We start from the raw sequence: 22,057 nt of genomic DNA, 5'->3' as shown, positions 1-22,057 counted from the left end.
CAGAACTGTCCGTCGGGAGCTCCACAGGGTCAATATACACGGCCGGGCTGCTATAGCCAAACCTTTGGTCACTCATGCCAATGCCAAACGTCAGTTTCAATGGTGCAAGGAGCGCAAATCTTGGGCTGTGGACAATGTGAAACATGTATTGTTCTCTGATGAGTCCACCTTTACTGTTTTCCCCACATCTGGGAGAGTTACGGTGTGGAGAAGCCCCAAAGAAGCGTACCACCCAGACTGTTGCATGACCAGAGTGAAGCATGGGGGTGGATCAGTGATGGTTTGGGCTGCCATATCATGGCATTCCCTTGGCCCAATACTTGTGTTAGATGGGCGCGTCACTGCCAAGGACTACCGAACCATTCTTGAGGACCATGTGCTCAATGGTTCAAACATTGTATCCTGAAGGCGGTGCCGTGTATCAGGATGACAATGCATCAATACACACAGCAAGACTGGTGAAAGATTGGTTTGATGAACATGAAAGTGAAGTTGAACATCTCCCATGGCCTGCACAGTCACCAGATCTAAATATTATTGAGCCACTTTGGAGTGTTTTGGAGGAGCGAGTCAGGAAACGTTTTCCTCCACCAGTATCATGTAGTGACCTGGCCACTATCCTGCAAGAAGAATGGCTTAAAATCCCTCTGACCACTGTGCAGGACTTGTATATGTCATTCCCAAGACGAATTGATGCTGTATTGGCTGCAAAAGGAGGCCCTTCACCATACTAATAAATTATTGTGGTCTAAAACCAGGTGTTTCAGTTTCATTGTCCAACCCCTGTAGCTTACCATTGTCACTGTGTGAATGGGTGTATGAATGGGTGGATGACTGATTGCAGTGTAAAGTGCTTTTACTTGATAATGTGCTATACAAGTGTAGGCCATTTACCATTTACTCTGGGCTCCCACATGTCACTGATTGTTTTTACGGTTGTTCATGTGTAGGGTCTCAAGTTGTTAGGGGAGGGTGTCTGGTTTGGAAACCACAAGGTCTTCTGTATGCTTTTTGCAGCTGCTGATGTGATTCTGCTGGTGTCTTCAAGCCATAACTTTGGGATGCACTGTAGCTGAATGTGAAGCAGTAGGGACTATTGTCAGTTCCTCTACGTTTGAAGTTATTGTTCTCAATTGATTAAAGGCTAACTTCCCACTCTTGATGAATTTGCTAGGAAGTGTCGTTGCAAAGAAGAAACCAAACTGAAAGGAAATTTTGGATTTCTTGCTGAATCTTTTACCTTCATGAACCACTGTTTGAAATGCAAAACATAGATGAATGAACATCCATCCATCCATCCATTGTTTATACCAGCTAATCTGTGCAGGGTTGCGTGAGTAGTTCTGCACATCTCCAGCTGTCAATGGGCGAAAGGCAAGGCACACCCTGGACAGGTAATCCAGATTAATAAATGTTCAAACCTACTTGATTTTTTTAGCTCTTTTCTTGTATTACAAGCTTTTATTAAAGTCAAAAATGTTGCCCCTGTCACCGTCTGAGGTTATTTTAGACCAAGATGCAAACAGTCGCTAGGGCTCACCATATTGAAAACAGATCTCTCTAATTCAGGCTCAATGGTAAGCACTTACAAAGTCATAGGAGATTCAAAGGCAAGATATCTCAGGGAGTATAATCAAAAGGACAGACGTAACAACATGACGAGCATGAAATGAGGAACCAGTGGAGAATAACTAGAACAACCAGCTATATAAGCAGGGAGAGGATGAGAGTGGACCAATGAAAGGAAGCTAAGGTAATCAGAGGAGAAGTGGGAACAGGTGTGGGAACTGGCTGTGTCGACTGAGGGAATAAATGGTTACTATGGTGACCGGACTGGGAGACACTGGGACAGTGGAGAAACTAAACTATAAAATAAACCAAAGGATAACTAGATCTAAAGTAAGTAAACAAGCACAAGAATCTAAGCAAATATTAACTAAACCAAGTAAACTACTAATCAAAGGAACAATGAAAACCTTTAATGGCAAAATAAACAAAAACAAAGAACAAAATGGCACATCCTGACAGCCACAAACCTCTATAAAGCAACTTGGGAACTAATTTGAAATGGTGCAATAGACTGGTTACATAAATGTCCAAACCTTGAAAGTAATACTTTGTTGAAGCAACTTTTGATTAAATTTCAGCCGTTTTCTTCAGTTCAAGTAACAGCGCTGGTTCTAGGCATGCATATATGAAGGGGCAGGTAGAAATGTGAAAGGGCCTCATCATGCGTGCATATTATGTTCCAGCATGTTTATTGTTGTTGTTGATTAGTGTTTGCTTTATTGGATTCGGGTAAACTGTGTGGTGTTGTGCAATTTGCCAGATTGGACTGTTTCCCCTTAGTTGGGCTTCTTTTGAAGCCCAACTAAGGGGAAAAAATTTTAACAACAAATTTTAACAACAAAACAAATTGTTTTGTTGTTAAAATTTGGGCTGCTTTCAGAGCATTTGGAGGGTTTTTAGAAAATATTCATGGGGAAATTCTATCAAAATAGTTATCATTGTGTGGCAGGAAAATAAAAACTTCCACATCTCAAAATCTCAAAATGCTTTGTCTTTTTACTCAAATCAATAGTTCATTTATTTTGAAAAAGAGAATCTGTTGAACTTGCCATGATTAATCAGTGATGGTCATTGGTTAATCAACTGTCACTGTGAAATTATATTGATCAATTGTAAAATCCCCAAATGCTGTTAAGAGTTAATCTAATATACACTGAGGTGCAGCCTTTACTTTGTTAAGCTTCGACTTGATGTTGAGAGACAGCATCATGCCTAAGGGGGGAAATACAAAAGATATCCCAAAAGCTAAAACCAGACCAGCACCACATCCCAATTTCATCTGGTGCTGGTCAGAACATGCACATGGAGGCAGGTGCTCAAGCCAAAAAAAGGGCATCCATTGCCAAATTTATTTCTAAAATTACAATAAAAAATAGGATATATTTATACTTCTATAGCCTTGCATTTCTTGGCATTGCTGCAAAATTTGTAAATGAAATTAATCAATTTTCTGCTATGCATCGTAATCAAAATAGATTCATGGAATCAGGTGAGAAAACAGGATACATTATTTGACTGTTTTCTGACAGTGTTGAAACATTACACTAAAAATAAATTACACTCGTGTAGTTCAAATTAAAGACCTTCCTTTTATTTCAAATCACAAACCTACTTGAGGTAGTTAGTGTTAACATTGAGTCTATTATTATGCTAATAAAATCAAACAGACAGCTAAGTAACATGTTCCCATTTATTGATAATTTTTTTATGGTTTGCGAGATAGAACCCCAGAATGCAGACGAGCAGGCATTGTGATGGTAAGTGAAAAAAACAAATAAAAAACAAAAACTCACTCTAAAAAGAGGCAGGAACAAAACAACGAACGGGCAGGCGGAACAGGCAAAAAAAACCAGACTTGGCCAGGCTGGTCAAGACAGGCGTGGCGTGACTACAGGACAAGAGCAATATTTGAATAATGTTTCCGCGATGAACAACTGAACAGGAGTGAATATATGGAGAGTAAACCAGGTGGAGCTAGGAGACAAATTATTTTGGAGCAGGTGAACCGGATAAAGATAACAGACAGAACAGAACGTGGCTGGAGCAAGAACAGAGACTCTTGAATACAAACAAAAACTAAAGCATGACCAGAACCAAAAACCAAACTTGACAAAATATGAACAAGACTAAAACATGACCAGAAAAATAAACAGAAGCATGATTCAAAACCTGTGAGAGAAATATAAGAAAAACCCAGAAACCAAAAACCAAACAACCCCAAATCATAACACATTTTTTGTTTGCAGCTCTATATCAAGTGCATTATATTTAGCCTTCAACATATATTGGCCAGTAATGTTAACTACCTAGCAAAATAATTCTTCCACTGTTGAAGTAGAAATGCTTGCATGAAAAGAGCTCCTTGAATAAAAGTGACATTTCTTACACAGAACTGAGTTTTGCTGCAATTATAAAATACTGAATGTTTGTTTCTATTATCAACATCTTTTTTGAGTTATTAGACATTCAGAAAAATGATTGTGGCCATACTTTTTCTTTTCTTCTTCAAAATAATTAGGTGAAAATTAGTGAAATAGCCTTATTTGTCTGTTTGTTTGTATATATTCCTCTCCTTGTGTCTTCATTAAACCTGACAAACATCGGTCAACAGCTGGACAAGATTTTGAAATCACAGATTTTATGAGTACAAATGTAGGCAGTGTGTATGCAGCCATGCATGGATGCTGATTGGAAGAAAATACAAGCGTTTTTCATCTAGTGTCGCACCAAAATGCCTTCTACTCCAGCCATTACTTTAAAGAAACATCTGGGCAGAAGCACTATTAATGTTAAGCATACGTGGATATTGTGTGACACCGCCTACACTGTCGTAAAAATTAAGCTTTGCGCAGACATGTCCGGCAGACGCTGCTTTGAGTTCGCGGAGACAAGCACGTGCGACTGTGTTTTGCACCTAAGTGTAGGAGGAGGAGGGAGAGGCAAATAAGTCAGCATTATTTTGATGGCTGTGACTTTTCTTTACAGCAGGCTTCTATAACAGGCTCTCGTCAGGTTTAATATTTAAGGAGTCTGGCAAATCTAAAAAACACATCTACTGATACATCTGTTTTTATACATGGTATAAGATAATTATGTGAATTTTATTACTTAAGTGTACAACAATTTTTTAGCCAAAAGCTTAAACCTATTGAATAAAATCTGTCAAAGTATGAACTGCAGCTACAAGATCATAGCTCTTGGATCTAGGGATGGACTGGTGGCCTCAACCCCAAATCCAATCCAAGAATCTCAATATTGGGTCCAATACAGATACTTCATTTAAACAGTTTCATCTCTAGAACACAAAACCCTGTGGTTGCGAGTCAGTCATGCTAACAACTGTACCATCCAGCCCATAAAACTGTTACAACAGTAAAACCTATGAAACTATTATCTGAGTTAAAAACATAAGATGGATAAAAACTGTTTCTAGAGCTGCACAATATTTGTCTAATCGCAATCTTAATCGCAACATCGGTGTCACAGATTGCTTGAGTGCAATATTTGGTTGGACATAATTTTCCAAGTGCTATTCAATTAAATTCTTTATACCAATGAAATATGCAGCTTGTTGGGGTGGCTTTTAACTGCTCTTGATGCACATGGTATATGTATTTCTGCTTAGCATAGATGCTACAGCTCAAATAAAATGGTGGGAAAACTGTAAAGGTTACAAAGGATTGTCAAAAGCCATAAAGTAGAGGACACAGGTGTTACATTCAAAAATGTATGCTTTTATTTACCCAGAAGTATGAAAACTCCAACACTTGGACAAGCAGGCCTGTAAAATAGGTCAACTCAACAAACTAAAATCGAACAAACATAAGACCAACTGACTTCCTGAACTGAGAGATAAGGGAACTTTAACTATGGTGTGGCCCTTGTGTGTAATATGGTAAATATAACACACAAGGGAAAGACAAAATGGCTCCCACATTACAAACTGGCAAACTTTCTGCTCTCGGTGGAGGAGGATGCTTTTTCTCTGTCTCCCACCCCCTCTCATATCTGCCCTGCTTCAGCTCTGTGTCTTGTCTTTGGAGCCTCTTCTAGCATATCTTCCAAATTCTTAGTTATGGATTTGGTCAGCTGGTCTCTCAATGCAATTGATCAAATTTTCTTGAGGAGAAGACAGGGTGAAGGACTGGACATTTTTCTCTGGATACACAATGGACTCCTGGCAGAAGTGGAGGATTGTGTGTTTGTCGATAATGTCAGTCGAAGATGTGGAAGATGTGTATATAATTGGATGTTTGATATCAGGATTTCTGCTTTTTGGAGTCAGCGGTTACCTGGCATATCGAGAAATTCGGAGAGTGTCAGCAGCTGTTCTGGCAATTGTAAGGCTGCCTGGCATGTATGATGGGATCTTCAGGGCGATCAGCACTCAGAATGAGATGTTACGTGAGCTGAATTGCAGACTGGATGTGATCCTTAGGATCGCACGCAGGTTGCGGTTCCTGGACTCTGGGGTGAAATGGTATAAATCTTGGAGAAAGTTGTTCGCTCGGATCTGGCGAAAGACCAGGAATTTGGCTGTTTGGATTAGCCTTTGAGAAGCACCAGCGAGACTCTCAAGGCTGACGGAAAATTAAGATTCAGCCTAACCCAAATAATTGTTGTTTTTCTGAATCTGGCTCCCCTGCATGGCCTTGATGGCTGGCTATCTTCAACCTCTCCTGGAAGTTATGTAAACATGACGCTCTGCTCCCTCTGCCCCCTCCCTTCCCTGAGGATATTTGTGGACTTGCTCAGAACTTTGTGGCTGGTTGATGAACATTCCAACGTACCATCAAGGATAATGGCCTCTGTGACAGTGGTTCATGGACTTACTTGCACACACTCACTCACACCCACACGCATGCTCAAGATAAACATATGCACCCCTCACACCACCTTCACCGTTCCCGGCATGATGTTTTGTAAACTTGTTGCTTCTTTGTGCTGAGGTTTTTTGCAATCTTAAACTGTATCCTGCTAAGGATAAAGTGTGAAATATGATTTTTTTCCCTCTACTTTCCTAATGTGGCCTCTTTTCTCATCTAGCAAGGGCAGCACCTGTGAGTGGGCAGCAAAGCCTCAGTGACCCATCCCCCCCTTGTCTTGTGTCATGATGTCTGTTTTGCCATCTAGGAAGGAGCAGTGAAACCCCCAGGTAACTCAAACAAATAAAGAGGTATCAATACAACAGAAAAGAATAGTTCGACCTTGCAGTGTGGATATGTTTGCACTCAATATAAACATTACAAGGTGTGATGGAAAAATAAGCTAATTTAACAAACAATATATTGAATTATGAGGAATATAAATTTGAAGAAGTGACTACAAAGTAAACTAAAGTGGAATAAACTAGTGGTGAGGTGTGGATATTACCCTATGTGGCTTTCCATCATAGTGGAATAAGAAGAAATGAGAAAATATGAGTTAATCTTATGCAATATCATCTTAACAAAATCCAGCGATAGTATCGCACTTGCATATTTTCTTGATGTCATGCAGCCCTAACATATAGCTAACAAAATATTCTTGAATGGTAAAAGAAAATCCAATAAAATAGAAATAATACCTAAAGTAAAACAGGAAGAAACTAGGATTATATGTAGACAGAATACATAATTAAAGAAATAAAGAAAATATGTAAGCCCACTACATTCCACACAAGTTGCAGAGGAAGTTTCTACAAGATCAAAACTTTCCTTTTGATTGAAACATGTTTTTGTAGTGCTTACCTCAAATCTGCCCTGACATAGCTTGTACTTTTTCCATTTGTCTTGTCTAGTCACATTTGTATTGGCTATGTTTTAGCTGAAGTTGCCACAGCTCAGGGGAGTACATAAACCTTTAAAACCTGCACAGGTCACTTCTCAATGCTGGTATTTCATCTCAATAATAATCACCATGAGCGCAAGAATACATCTGAATGCAAGGATCATAAATGTGTTGCTTCCTTCAGTGTTTTCACCCATGCTGAACCCATTTATTCGTGTTTTGCCAACAGAAAAGATTAAAATATAACTTTAGATAGTAATACAAATCTGAAAGCAATCCAGAATTATGGGATAATAAGCTTTATAAAATTCAGCCCAAATGCCCAATTTATCAAAACATTATTGCTTTTTGAATTCGTACTCGTACTCATCGTCTTCTGCTTTATCCGGGACCGGGTTGCGGGGGCAGCAGATGTCCTTGGCCATCCCCTGGGCCTCCTCCCGGTGGGACGTGCCTGGAACACCTCCCGAGGAAGACGTCCTGGAGGCATCTGGTATAGATGCCCGAGCCACCTCAACTGGCTCCTCTCGATGTGGAGGAGCAGCGGCTCTACTCCGAGCATGTCCCGGATGGCCGAGCTCCTCATCTTATCTCTAAGGGAGTGCCCGACAACCCTATGGAGGAAGCTCATTTCAGCCGCTTGTATCCGGGATCTCGTTCTTTCGGTCATGACCCAAAGTTCATGGCCATAGGTGAGGGTAGGAACGTAGACCGACCGGTAAATTGAGAGCTTTGCTTTTTGGCTCAGCTCTCTCTTCACCACAACGGACTTGCACAGTGCCCCCATTACTGCGGCAGCCGCACCGATCCGTCTCTCTATCTCCCGCTCCATTCTTCCCTCACTCGTGAACAGGACCCTGAGATATTTGCACTCCTCCACTTAAGGCAGGAATTCCCCTCCAACCTGAAGAGGACAAGCCGGTTGAGAACCATGGCCTCAGACTTGGAGGAGCTGATCTTCATCCCAGCCGCTTCACACTCAGCAGGGAACTGCCCAAGTGCATACTGTAGGTCTTGGCTAGAGGGGGCCAGCAGGACCACGTCATCTGCAAAAACAAGAGGGGATATCCACTAGTCCCCAAACCAGACCTCCTCCGGCCCTTGGCTGTGGCTAGAAATCCTGTCCATAAAAGTTAGGAACAGGACCGGTGACAAAGCCCTGCCAGAGTCCAACATGCACCGGAAACAGGTCCGACTTAGTGCCGGCAATGCAGACCAAACTCCTGCTCCGCTTGTACAGAGACCAGATGGCCCCTAATAAAGGGCCCCCAATTCCATACTTCTGGAGCCCCTTCCCCACAAGGCACCATGATTGACACTTTTGACTGCCTTCTCCAGGTCCACAAAACACATGTGGACCAGTTGGGCAAACTCCCATGAACCCTCGAGTACCCTGTAGAGGGTATAGAGCTGGTCCAATGTTCCACGGCCGGGACGAAAACCACACTGCTCCTCCTGAAGCCGAGGTTCGACTATCGGCCGGACTCTCCTCTTAAATACCCTGGTGTAGGCCTTACCAGGGAGGCTAAGGAGTGTGATCCCCCCCTGTAGTTTGAACACACCCTCCGGTCACCCTGAAAGAGAGACCAGATTTACAGAGAAATGCCCCCGTTTCCCCTGGGAAAAGGAGACCTCGACAGCGAGCTGCTGTCACAACAAATGATAGGAGTGAGACAGCTGGAAATAATGGAATTCTCCTTCAAAAGAGATTTGCTCCACTACAGAACGAAAACCAGGAAAACTATCCATCTTCTGAGAACAATAAAAGGTTTGAGAACACACTCAAGACTGTGGAAATGGTGGTGGACTTTCGGAGAACACCACCCCCATACACGCCCCTCACCATCCTCAACAACACTGTATCGGCCGTGGACCACTTCAAGTTCTTAGGAACCACCATCTCTGAGGACCTGAGATGGTCTCCACACATAGACACTGTTCGAAAGAAGGCCCAGCAGAGACTGTACTTCCTGAGGCAACTTAAGAAGTTCAACAACCTTCCACAGGAGCTGTTGGTCATCTTCTACACTGCCATTATTCAGTCTGTCCTGTCTTCATCCATCTCAGTGTGGTTTGGCTCATCCACAAAACAGGACAGGTCCAGACTGCAACGAATAATCAGGACTGCAGAGAGAATAATCAGAGCTGACCTTCCCTCCATCCAGGAATTATACAGGTCTAGGGTCAAGAAAAGAGCTGTCAAAATCTCTGCCGACCCCACACACCCTGCACATAAACTAGAGTTTTACCTTCAGGCCGCCGCTACAGAGCACTGTTTACTAAAACCAGCCGCCACAGAGACAGTTTCTTCCCCCAGGCTGTTTCTCTGATGAACATTCAATATAGTACAGAACAACAGCATACAGATGTTGCAAATGCACATTTTTTATTAGATATGTGTATATTGTACATTGTAAATTGTAAATTGTAAATTAGTATATTCTGTACTGCAAAAACAGAACAAAAGAGCAAAGTGTACCGGAGGCAAATTCCTTGTTTGTATGTACAAACTTGGCAATAAAGCTGATTCTGATTCATTCTAAACGGTCTTCTCCTAAGCTTTCAGAGAAAAAGCGCCCCGGACTAAGAACCCTAATAGTGGGCAACACAGCTGTGGATGGGATTAAAAACGTCTGCAACAAGAAAACGTTATGATTGGTACCAGTAAGGTTGTATCTGATATCTCAGAGAATATTCTTGCAATCACAGAAAAGCGCCCGTCTCTAGAAAACCTTATTATACACTGTGGAGCCATGGATGACGTAGCTAAGAATAAATCAGAAAGACTGAAGGAGGATTTCACTCGTCTTCTGAATATTGAAGGAGGTCTCAATATCAAGGTGTTTCTCAGCGGACCCTTTGCATCAATTTTCTGTGGAGATGACATTTTTTCGAGACTTCTGATGATTAATAAATGGTTGAAAAAAACATGTGCTACCACACCTGTGAACTTCATCGACAACTTTAATAATTTTTGGGAAAAAAGACAACTCTTCAAGCAAGATGGTTTCTGTTTGAACAAGCCGGGAGCCAGACATCTCACATCTGATCTGTTCTATTCAGTAAATAATCCGCCAGCAGCTTCGACCTTCAGCAGAGAACATGGAGTATCTACAACAATTATAACGCTACCTCCAACAGCTCCAGCAGAAACAATCGGCCAGTTGGCTGAGAAAGAGAGGTAATCACAAAAGGTCTCCCAGTCGAAATCCACAGCAGAAGTGGAAACCCCCCTCCCCCACCCCCCCCAAACCAGACCCAGACCGACCACCCCCCGTTAAACCCCCTTCACCCCAGACCCCGACCCAGACCCAGACCGCACAGAACTCTCCCATCTCCCCACTGAGCCCGCTTTCTGCTTTACTGGATTCTGATAAAATGAAACGAGCTCTTAAAATCAGGACCCAAATGGCTCTGACATCTTCTCCATTCAACACCCCCCGTGGCCGAGGCCCTGCTACTAAACCAACATCTTCCAAATACCGCAGAGCCCCATCACCTCCTAATCTATCTCCTCCTAATCAGGACCTTCAAATCACTTCTCTGTGATACAGTCTGGGTCCCAGTGGTAACGCTATCAGAAATGAGCATGTCCAGGAAAAACTTGGGCCCCTGATAGGAGATAGTTATAAAATCTCTGTGCTTATACGTGACAGAAAGAACAAAGCTAAAAGTATAAGAGACAGTAATAAACAATCAAAAAAGCCATAAACTGTCAGGTACAACCAGACACAGAGTTAATATCAGCAACTAAGTCATATAAACTGGCTTTATTAAACATTAGATCTATGTCATGAAAATCATTTTTAATCAATGACTTCATTACTGACCACTGTTGGGTTTATGATTATTGATTGATTAATCTTGATCAATAATTATAATTACAAATCATAATCTGACAAAATCAACTTCTTAACCAAAATCCTCATTTATGAATCGAGACCAGAGATGTTTCTGGTGTTGTAATTGTGGCTCAACGCCTTTGACAATTACAACCGTTAAATACTCCGTAATAATTAATAACTATTGCCGGAGATGTCACTGCTTAATCGACCGTTTCTGTCGAAACGTGTGGAACGTTAACCTTATTTTGACTGACAAATCACTTTTGCACACAATGAACACAAAACGCTCTCTCTTTATCTATGTGAATATTTATTAATCTTCACCTACTTAACATGCAAAGTTCTACAAACACAGGGGTAACACACCTAACTAAGCAAAATTCAACAAACGGCAGTGGGTATGTATTGAATCAACCAGCAGTTTATGGCAAAAACAGAAGACGGAATGGAGTGTACTCAGTGATCTCCTGATCATAAAACTTTCCCCCAACTCCTGAGCACAAAGGATTCTAACTTTTGGGGGCAATCTAGCACAGTGAGGTTGAAGACAAAAGGGAAATAGAGAATTTTACCATGAGGTCGTTTTAACAGTCCAGTCTTACAACGCACCCGCGTTGACTCTCAGATAGTAAAACACAAGCAGCTCTAGGACCGCGGCGGATCCCGATATCAAAATAACACATCAAAGTTTCAATAAGCAAGGTTACATGCACATATCATTCAGAACACATGAGATCCTAACCAGCGATTCTGATCGCTTCTACAACCTCTGACCCTGCCCAGGCCTTCTAGTAAAGAAATAAAAGATTAAATAAAAGATGGGTTTTACTTGGTGAAGTTTCCTTCTGGGTCCGCGAGTGAGAGGAAAAAGGGGGGTTGAGCGTTGTGCGCATCCGCAGTTACACTCCAAGAGAGCGGTCAGTCCCGTCCTTTGGTCTTCTTGACGAAAAGGAAAAAATAGGAGCTGACCATCAGCAGTCGACTAGGGGTGAAACACGATGGCGGTTCGTTCCTCGAACTCTGTGTTTTTAGTTACGTATTAAACTCACGTCTTCGATCGGCAAAGTGAAATTTCTGGCCTTCCTAGTCCAGAAACCTCAGTTATGAATTGTTCGTTGGCCAACGAGAGAAATAAATGAAGACTCCACGTGGGATCTCTTTTACTTCCAAGGACGCTCCAGTTGCGTGGCAACCCCGTCAAGATTGCCAGCTGAAAGCGAGTTTTGAAAATGTCCGCCTTCCTATATAGCGTCTTGTGACGTCAGACTTGGGGCGTGTCATATCATCCGCCATGTCCTGGATACAAAATGGCCGAAAGCAGCAGGAGGCCTGGTGTCTGTGCAAGTAGTCCAATATTCAGCAACAAGTGGTCCAACACCACGATCTTGATGTTATGATTTTAACAGAAACATGGTTACATAAATTTAATGAAGCTCCCATTCTGATAGAGTCAACGCCTCCGAACTACAATTTTCTTTGTGAGAGCAGACAGCAAAGAAAAGGTAGAGGGGTAAAAAAAGTATTTCTGGGCAAATTTGACTCTTTTGAATATTTGGCTCTCCAGGTAAAGAGCCCGGTCCAAACCATGTTCTTGAATATTTACAGGCCTCCTAAGTCCAAAACAAACTTTTTCAGTGATTTTAATGAGCTTTTATCTGTGATATGTGTTGACTATGACTGTTTAATTATTGTGGGAGACTTCAACATTCACATGGACAATCCTGAAGACAGAAGTACAATAGATCTATGTGACACTCTTAGAAATTGTGGTTTGACTCAACATGTTAAACAGCAAACACACAAACAGGGACATATTTTGGACCTGATCATCACTAAGGGTCTAAACATTTCCAAGGTGTCTGTAACTGATGTTGCCCTGTCTAACCACGTTTCTGTTATTTTTGAAAGCATCATTTGCAATGACTCAGTTTGCCAAAGAGACATGATAAGAAAACGCATCTTTAAGGACGGTGCTGCTGAAACCTTTGACCAGATTTACTCTTCTACCTCCCTGTAACACTGTAGATGAGCTGGTAGATAACTTTCATTCTAAAATCTCGGACATCATTGATTCAATTGCTCCAATTAAAGTGAAAGTTGTTTCTGGGAAGAAAATCTCTCGGTGGAGAAGGGCTCCACCAGTCAGAAGTGAAAAAAAGGAGTATCGAAAAGCTGAATGCAGGTGGCGAAAGACTGGACTCCAGGTTCACAGAAGAAATCAATGCATGGATGTGCCAAAATTTTCTTCAGCTGAATCAAAACAAAACTGAAGTAATAATCTTTGGACCAAAGGAAGAGCGTTTAAAAGTTAGCACAGAGCTTCAGTTAATACAGCTAGAAACCACCAGTCAGGCTCGAAACCTGGGTGTAGTGATGGACTCAGACCTAAACCTTCAGAGGCACATAAAGACAGTAACAAGGTCGGCCTTCTATCACCTAAAGAACGTCTCCAGGATTAAAGGACTAATGTCTCTCAGCAGGACCTTGAAAAACTAATTAATTTGTTCATCTTTAGTAGAATTGATTACTGCAACAGTGACTTCACAGATCTGCCTAAAAAGTCAATCAGACAGCTGCAGTTGATCCAGAACGCTGCTGCCCGCGTCCTCACTAGAACTAAGAAAGTGGAGCACATCACCCCGATTCTAAAGTCCCTACACTGGCTCGCTGTAGCTCAGAGAATAGACTTTAAAATACTTCTGTTAGTCTATAAATCACTGAATGGCTTAGCACCAAAATACATTACAGACTTGTTGTCAGTGTATCAACCACCCAGACCTCTCAGGTCTTCTGGCTCAAATCTACTCTGCATACCCAGAACCAAAACCAAACATGGAAAGGCAGCTTTTAGTTCTTATGCTCCACTAATCTGGAATAAACCCCCAGAAAACTATAAAAGCGCCAAAACCCTAAGTTGCTTTAAATCAAGATTTAAAAACGTATTTGTTTAGAGTGGCCTTTGACTGTGCCATCTAAACATTATTAGTTAAGTTTTCAGTCCAATTTTCCCTTCATATTCTTATCCATCATACTATTCTCTCTCCTTTTTTTAATTACCTCTATTGTTTGATTTTCTGTACCATTGTAATGTTTTTCCTTATGTACAGCGCCTTGAGTGCCTTGTTGCTGAAAAGCGCTATATAAATAAACTTGACTTGACTTGACCCCAGTCTGTCAGTCCATAGGTACTGTCCCCGACCGCCACGCAATGTTGAAGAGGCGTGTCAACCATGACAGCCCTACAACATCCAGAGACTTGAGGTTCAGGGCGGATCTCATCAACCCACCAAGCCCTGCCACCGGGGGGTTTTTTAACCACCCCGGTGACTTCAGCCTGGGTGAGGAAAGAGTCTAACCCCGAGTCCCCAGCCTCTGCTTCCATCAGGGAATGGTGGAGCTGGGGGGCAACAAGCAAACCCACCCCAGCCTGCCACCTCTCCCCGTGGGCCACTCCAGAGTAGAAGAGAGGCCAGCCCCTCTCGAGGAGATGGGTTCCAGAGCCCACGCTGTGTGTGGAGGCGAGCCCGACTATTTCTAGTCGATATCTCTCGACGTCCCGCACAAGCTCAGGCTCCTTCCCCCCCAGTTTGGTGACATTCCACGTCCCTAGAGCCAGCCTAAGCATCTGAAGATTGGGCCGCCAAGGTCTCCACCTTCGTCTGCCGCCCAATCCTCTTTGTACATTATTGGCCCTGGCACCAAGACAATAAAAAATAAAGCTGCTTTAAAACAAAGTGGGAGCATCAGTTAAATAGAAGTTCCTGACATAGGGCCTTGGGAGCTATTGATTGCATGTGCTCTTACATTGGAGCTACTTAATATTATTCTTTCATGCTTTGACTGAAGCAACCAAAGACAAAAAAACACAACTTGTGGACTCTAAAAGTCAGACACATTATGCTGTGAAAGAAAACATGGAAAATAGAGTGGAGAAACTTATGTAAACAAGTAGAACATTCCGCACTTGAGGCAAAGTCTGATCTTTTTTAGATCCATTGTTTTTCTTAATGTTTTTTTTTAAATCTTTGTTATCTCTGTTAGTGGTAGAACGAGGAAATTACCACCAGATTCCTGATTAGGCAGGTGGTCAAAAACCCTCGACCAAATGAAAAAAAACATGAAGCAAGACTGCAGTTTTTATAACATTATATCTTGCAGGATTATTTCAGCTCAATCATATTTGATACTGAGAGCATTTTACCAGAGTTGTGGTCAGTGTGAAAGAGGTGTGTATGTTTGTGCACCTGTGTATGCAAGATTGTCAAATTTCGGAGCATCCCTATCTCTGCAAGGCAGTGTAAAAACCAGTGAACTATTAGCCTCTATGAGGCTGTAATGAAACTCTGTGCCTTGACAGACCCAAAAATTAGGGGAGAACCAACCGGCTGGTAAGGTATAATGAGGCCTAAATGAAACATGTTCCTTTGTACTGTCTTCACTGTATGTTAATATTCATACTACAATATTTTAACATTGATAATTTCTTACTTTAACCACAAAAACTGTTTAATTAAAGTTTATCTTTTTATTTCATTAAGGTAAACACATCTTCATGAACTTCACCCGATTTACAAGGCATATTCTCAGAAAATATTGAAATAACTTGTATCTAGAGGTTTGCATTATTACACTGAGCGAGGTGGGCTTGTCTTGTGCACACATGGGAAAAGATTGTGACAATCTGTATTAGACATAAAGAGAGAAGAGGTTCCCTGCTCCTCTCTAAATCCACCTCTGTTACCTCACTTAAAAGTCTGACAGAGATCTGCTAGATGAGATTGGGATAAGAGCTCACAAGCCCTCTTTTTCTGTGCAAGGCAGTGCTCCTGACTGAGGAGGACTTTTGTGTGGTATTCTGAAATATTGAAGGAGTTTTACAATGGACCTATTTAATTCTGCTTTTGGAAAAAATATAACTTTTGTGCGCCCTGCGTATTTTGTAATAAATGGATTTATTGGCTTACCTAACATGAAGTACTACTACATCTTTCTCTTTTTTCTGTATATAATCGCCGTGGTGGGGAACACAGCTGTAATGGCCATAATATTCCTAGATCATAATCTGAGATCTCCAAAGTATGTTGCCGTTTTTAACCTTGCATTTGTGGACCTGTTAGGCAGCTCTGCTCTGGTCCCAAAGGTTATTGATGTTTTTCTGTTTAACCATAATGTAATTCCCTACAATGACTGCTTGACATTCCTTTTTTTCTGCTACACTTGCCTTTCAATGCAGTCTTTTAATCTGGTTGCTCTCTCCTATGACCGACTAGTTGCCATCATATTTCCTCTTCACTATCAAGTGAAAGTAACCTACAGGTCTATGTTGTCTTTGATTGCATGTTTCTGGATCTTAGTTATTATTGCTGTGTTAATTGCAGTTGGCCTCCTTACAAGGCTTTCCTTCTGTAAGTCTGTCGTTATTAACAGCTATTTCTGTGACCACGGGCAGATCTACCGCCTTGCTTGCAATGACAATTTTCCAAATGATGTGATTGGATTTTTTTATCCTGTTCTTATTTTTTGGCTTCCACTTGTTTTCATACTTTTAAGTTACCTATATATTAGTTACACTTTAGCTAAAGTGGCAACGTTTCAACAAGGAATCAAAGCCTTTAAGACATGTATAGCTCATCTTTCATTAGTGGTTGTCTATTTTACCCCTCTGTTGATCACATTTACATTGATGGGCAAAATACATCCAAATTATAGAATCATAAACTTATCTTTGACCTCTGTGCTGCCACCAATGTTGAATCCAATCATTTATGTTTTGCAGACACATGAAATCAAAGTGTCAATGAAAAAATTATTAAAAATCTTTTTGAAATCAAAAATAAGAATTACAAATTCTACTACAATGTGACTTCACTGTAATAAAAAACTGACAAAATAATAAACATTATTACATATTCTATTAAAGTTCATGTGTGTAAAAATGATTCTAAATTAAGTTGTTTTAAATGGTATTTACATATGTGATATATTCAAACAAATATTAGCAACTGTTTCACAATCAAGAAGAAACATGATTATATATGTTGGGAAAAAACTTTCCCACTAAACCTTTTTACAGGTTTTTGGGACTTCTGTGCCTTTATTTAAAAAAAAAAGAAAATCAATAGTAGGCTGTTGGCCAAAATATAATTTAATCAAATGTGTTGTGTGATTAAATGATGACAGTGATGGATCTTGTTGTGCTTTTGCATATATGCTGATCTATAAAGACTCTTGAAAATTAATTTAAACAATAAAGACACAAACACTCAGTTTGAGGGTATGAGTGGCTTTTATTTTTAACAAACAATGAGGCATTTCATGGCATTTGACAATCCTCTATCCATGCATTTTTACATATTTGGCTTTTTTGTTGTAGATTTAAAGGTGATTCATAGTGGCATGAGCCCCCTTTTCCATTGATTGTAGAAATAGTTACATTGCTTGTAGATATTGCTGTGGAAATGTTTACATTGCTTACATTGCTTGTTACAAATATTGTACATATTAAATAGCATCAGCCTTAGGCGATGCACCACCAGCTGCAGTAATGGTGGTGATGAGTATAATTATTTTGTTTATACCATTGATTTGTAACAAAAAGTAAAATGTTTTTAAACAAGAAAGTGGATCTCAAACGTTCATCTCTGCAGTCAGTTCATCAAGAATGAGCCTACTTTGAAATGTTTTTTCGGAGCAGCGGAGCTCCACTAACAGGCTGGTCTGGCTGCTCAGCTAAGCTAAGCGAACTGGACAGCTGGACTGGAACTTGCAAACTAAGCTCTGCCTGATCTCAGCCAAGTACTAGAATTTAAAATGTAATATTTTTTACTGATTCCAAATATTTGTTAATGGAGGCATTCATCATAAGCTCATTTGAATATTTGAATGCAGTGCTGATGATCAAACAGAGCACTTTAAATTTTTCCAGTACCTAAAAAATATTCATGCTGTTCATGTAAACCTAACTTAGTGGAGTGTGACCTCTTTGTTTTTGTAGGTTTTTTATAGTTTTATGCAGAAAGCTCTACAGGTGGATAGACAATAGCTCCAGGTTTGGATGCTGTTTCCCAAAAGTTCCCAATGATCTTCAACCTACTGTCCTGTCATTGACAACTCCACTCTCTGCGCATGTTCTACTTTATATAAATATTTGCTTATGATTAGACAGTGAAGGTACAAAATGCCTCTACTTTTGAACTGATTATTTTTTATTTTCTAATAAATTATTATTATTAAATTATCAAGGTTAGTTGCCTCTTTAAAACTGATATGCTTTACTTTTTCAGCATGAATTTTGACACATAATGGTCAGATCGAGTACTGTGGTTTGCCAGATGTTTTGGATTGCAACTGTATACGATCAAAGGCATATTCACATCACAAAGTCAATTTTTTAGGTGGAAATAATTTTTTTTTTTCATCTTATGCTGTTTGTGATGTTCATCTAGTCTCCTTTAGTAACACGAGGGTTGATTTCTATAGCTCTGGAGTATTCTCTGGAGTCTTACATTTCTTGTGGTACCAGAACCATTCAATTAAATCTAGTAGTTTCTGAGATATATTCAATACATTTGGGGCATGTCATTTTCGTGCAGATCTCTCAAAATGAGGCCAATAGGGTTTAAGAGGTTGAGCTTCTCCTGATGAGCCTTAATGAGCTTCTACTGCACCTGCCGGTCACGCCCTGAAATGAAAGGAGGAGAGACACACGTACACCAACCTGCACACAGATCTGTGGATATGGCAACCCCTGGCAAACTGAACCAATGCCTTGTTGCACAACAATGATTGGTTTCAGCAGCTATTAATAATTAGAATAAATTATTACTATAAACACAATTATTAACAAAGTTAGAATGTTTTACTTAAAAACTAACAAGTCATTAGCCATACAACTCTCAATTTATGTCAGGTATTGCTGTACAAATACAAGCCTGATAAGGTGGTATTCTAGAACAACACTACATAAAATGAGCACTACACAAAATAAACTTAAACAACTTAAACAAAATAAACTTAAACAACACAATATTTCAACTTTATAGATAAAATACATGAGGCAGTAAACTCTACAACTAAGCTAGCAACGTTCATCTAAACTACCAAGGAAAAGAATATTGTGCAAACTAATAAACTACTGAATGAAAACAAAACAGGTCCTCCTGAGCCTGCCAGGGAGGCTAAGAAGAGTGATCATTCAATAGTTGGAATACACTCAGCTGAATACCAGTCCTTTCTTAAATACTAGAAAGACCACCTTGGTCTGCCACTTCACAGTTGCAGCCTGAATACTTTCTTGGTGTGGTGGAGGATTGTCATTACTGCTATGATCCTAAGGCTATGTTGTCCAGGGGGGAAGGCCCATGGTAGAGTGTACCATGGCAAATTGGCCTAAAGGGAGGGGTAAGTCAATCTCCAATTAAAAGGCCTCAGTGTCAGACAACCACACTGATAAGTAAAACTCACCTGGAAGCGGTGGATTGGGGCACCTTCCTGGAGCTGCATTAACATATACTGCTTTCAGCACTGCCAAATTTATTTAGAAAATTAAAAAGCGATCCAACGCTACCTTTATACTCTCTAATACCATAATAAATGTAACATGACCTTTAATTAAATTGGATATGTCAAAAACATTCTGCAATATTTTTACAACTCTGAAACACTATATATACTGTACATATGCAACACTGGTACATTTTGTTCTTAATTTAAGTTTCATACCAACATTGGAAAAATAACCTAATAATTTTACATAAAGCTATGGTTTTCAAATGATCTGTCTGCACTGATAAGAGTTAAATCTCCTCAGTATTTCAGATCCTTGAAACGATTGACATGGCAGCTAACAGATTTTCTGATTGAACAAGCTAATAGTTATTTGACCACTTGGGGGAATCACCAGTGTATAGAGCACTGTCACCAGATGGTCAGGCAATCATTGAGTATAAAAAAAAGAAAAAAAGAAGTGATGGTAAAAAGTAGTTACTCTGTCTTTCACGTTTGACAAAATACACGGTATTTCTTCATGTTTATATCGCAAACACCAATATGTGGTGAAATGAGTAGCAGTGAGACAGCACCTTTACTAACAATGCTTTGAGATATTGATAGATATTGAATAGTATAAAGGTCAGTGTCAGAAACAGATAAAAAAGCAAACTAACAAAAACAAATTAACGAAACGCTGCAAATAATGGAAATGCCGATGATGTGTTTCCTATGATGGAGGGCTTTACTCTAAAACACTTTTGATGCCAGCTTTTAAGCTAATACCAAATGAAAAAGAAACCCTTTCTATAGACAAAAAAATCACAGATTGTTTAAAATATTTGTACATTTAAATAATAAAAGTAATTAGCTACTGTTGATTCAGTATTCTGGTAGGAGTGGTTAATTGTATTTTGTGTTGTATGATGTCATCACTACATCAATCATTAGACAACATGCAAATCATAGTAACGAGGTAAGATGTATAAATGAAGTCACCACTATAGCATAGTTCAGTTCAGCAGTGTACATGTTTTATCCTATGGAGTAAGTTAGGTTACAGCGCCTTCTATTATGCAGCTGTAATAGCTTCTCTCATGTTGTCTGTTTTGTAATTTGATGTTTTAAATCCAGCCAATTTGCTAATACTAATAATGTACAGGGAAGATCTGTTTTCATCCATATTTAATGCCACATTTGTTCGACCTGCTAAGTTCTATCTTGGTGGGTTTTACAACATCCCTCATGTTAAGTATTATTATGTCTTCCTGTGCTTTATGTACATTGTGACTGTCCTTGCCAATGGTTCTCTCCTCTCTGTTATCTACCTGGTGAAGACTCTCCACACTCCTAAATACATAATAGTGTTCAGTCTGGCTTTGGCAGATCTGTGTGGGAGCACTGCTCTCATCCCAAAACTCTTGGACACATTTTTGTTTGACAGGAGGTACATTGTTTATGAGGCATGCTTAACTTACATGTTCTTTGTTTTGTTTTTTGGCAGTATACAGTCATGGACGCTTGTCACAATGGCATATGACAGATTAATTGCAATTTGCTTTCCATTAAGGTACCACAACATTGTAACTGCAAAATCTGTAGTTGCAATACTGCTTTGTTCATGGATCATTTTGATCAGTGTCTTAGCGACTATGGCTGGGTTTATTAATCGCCTCTCTTTCTGTAGATCTACAGAGATTCAGAGCTTCTTCTGTGATCATGGACCTATCTTTCAACTGGCCTGTAATGATAAATCCTACAGTTACATAATGGCTACTGTTGGCCTAATTGTCATCGTGTGCATTCCCCTCATACTAATTTCTGGCTCTTATGTTTGCATTTCCATCACTCTGGCCAGGATTACTTCTAGAGAAGAACGACTCAGAGCTCTAAAGACATGTACTTCTCACTTGATTCTTGTCGCCATTTTTTTTCTTCCTTTTGTAGGCACCAACATAGCTGTGATAACTTCCTATATTGATACAAATGCAAGGATCATGAATTCTAGCTTTACGTTCACAGTTCCTCCTCTGCTTAATCCTATTATCTACTCTTTGAAGACAGAAGAAGTAAGGAATGCTTTTAAGAAGCTTTTCAAGAGTAATAAACTCATTGAAACAGCTGCAAAATAATGAGCTTTGTCAAATATTTTTAGTTTTCTTTAACCAACTTTTATAAATTTGCATTATGCTGTTTCATTATTACTGGTAACTGTTGGTAAATCTTTTTTTTTTTTTTATATATGACCTTTGTGAATGTGTGATGATTATCTTGTATCTCTACAAACTATATTTTTTTTGTATACCTACAGTCAATCTTTAAAATAAGTTTTTTTGTTTAGGCATTATGTTTTATGTCATTAAATAACAGAACCTCTCCTGTTGTAA

At 40.0% G+C, this 22,057-nt stretch overlaps 2 protein-coding genes across 2 annotated transcripts; both read left to right on the top strand.

Moving 5' to 3' along the window:
- The first annotated feature begins 16,062 nt into the window (after nucleotides 1–16,062).
- On the top strand, nucleotides 16,063–17,046 carry LOC124876853 (olfactory receptor 1-like). Its single transcript, XM_047379875.1, has one exon. It carries the CDS (start codon nucleotides 16,063–16,065, stop codon nucleotides 17,044–17,046), a length of 984 nt encoding a protein of 327 aa, XP_047235831.1.
- Nucleotides 17,047–20,824: 3,778 nt separating this feature from the next.
- On the top strand, nucleotides 20,825–21,802 carry LOC124876830 (olfactory receptor 1-like). Its single transcript, XM_047379841.1, has one exon. It carries the CDS (start codon nucleotides 20,825–20,827, stop codon nucleotides 21,800–21,802), a length of 978 nt encoding a protein of 325 aa, XP_047235797.1.
- The last annotated feature ends 255 nt before the right edge of the window (nucleotides 21,803–22,057 follow it).

The sequence above is a fragment of the Girardinichthys multiradiatus genome, chromosome 11 (genome assembly GCF_021462225.1).
Source record: "Girardinichthys multiradiatus isolate DD_20200921_A chromosome 11, DD_fGirMul_XY1, whole genome shotgun sequence".
Lineage (NCBI taxonomy): Eukaryota > Metazoa > Chordata > Actinopteri > Cyprinodontiformes > Goodeidae > Girardinichthys > Girardinichthys multiradiatus.
Note: the sequence above shows the minus strand (reverse complement) of the source record. Positions and strands in the feature narration are given on the sequence as shown.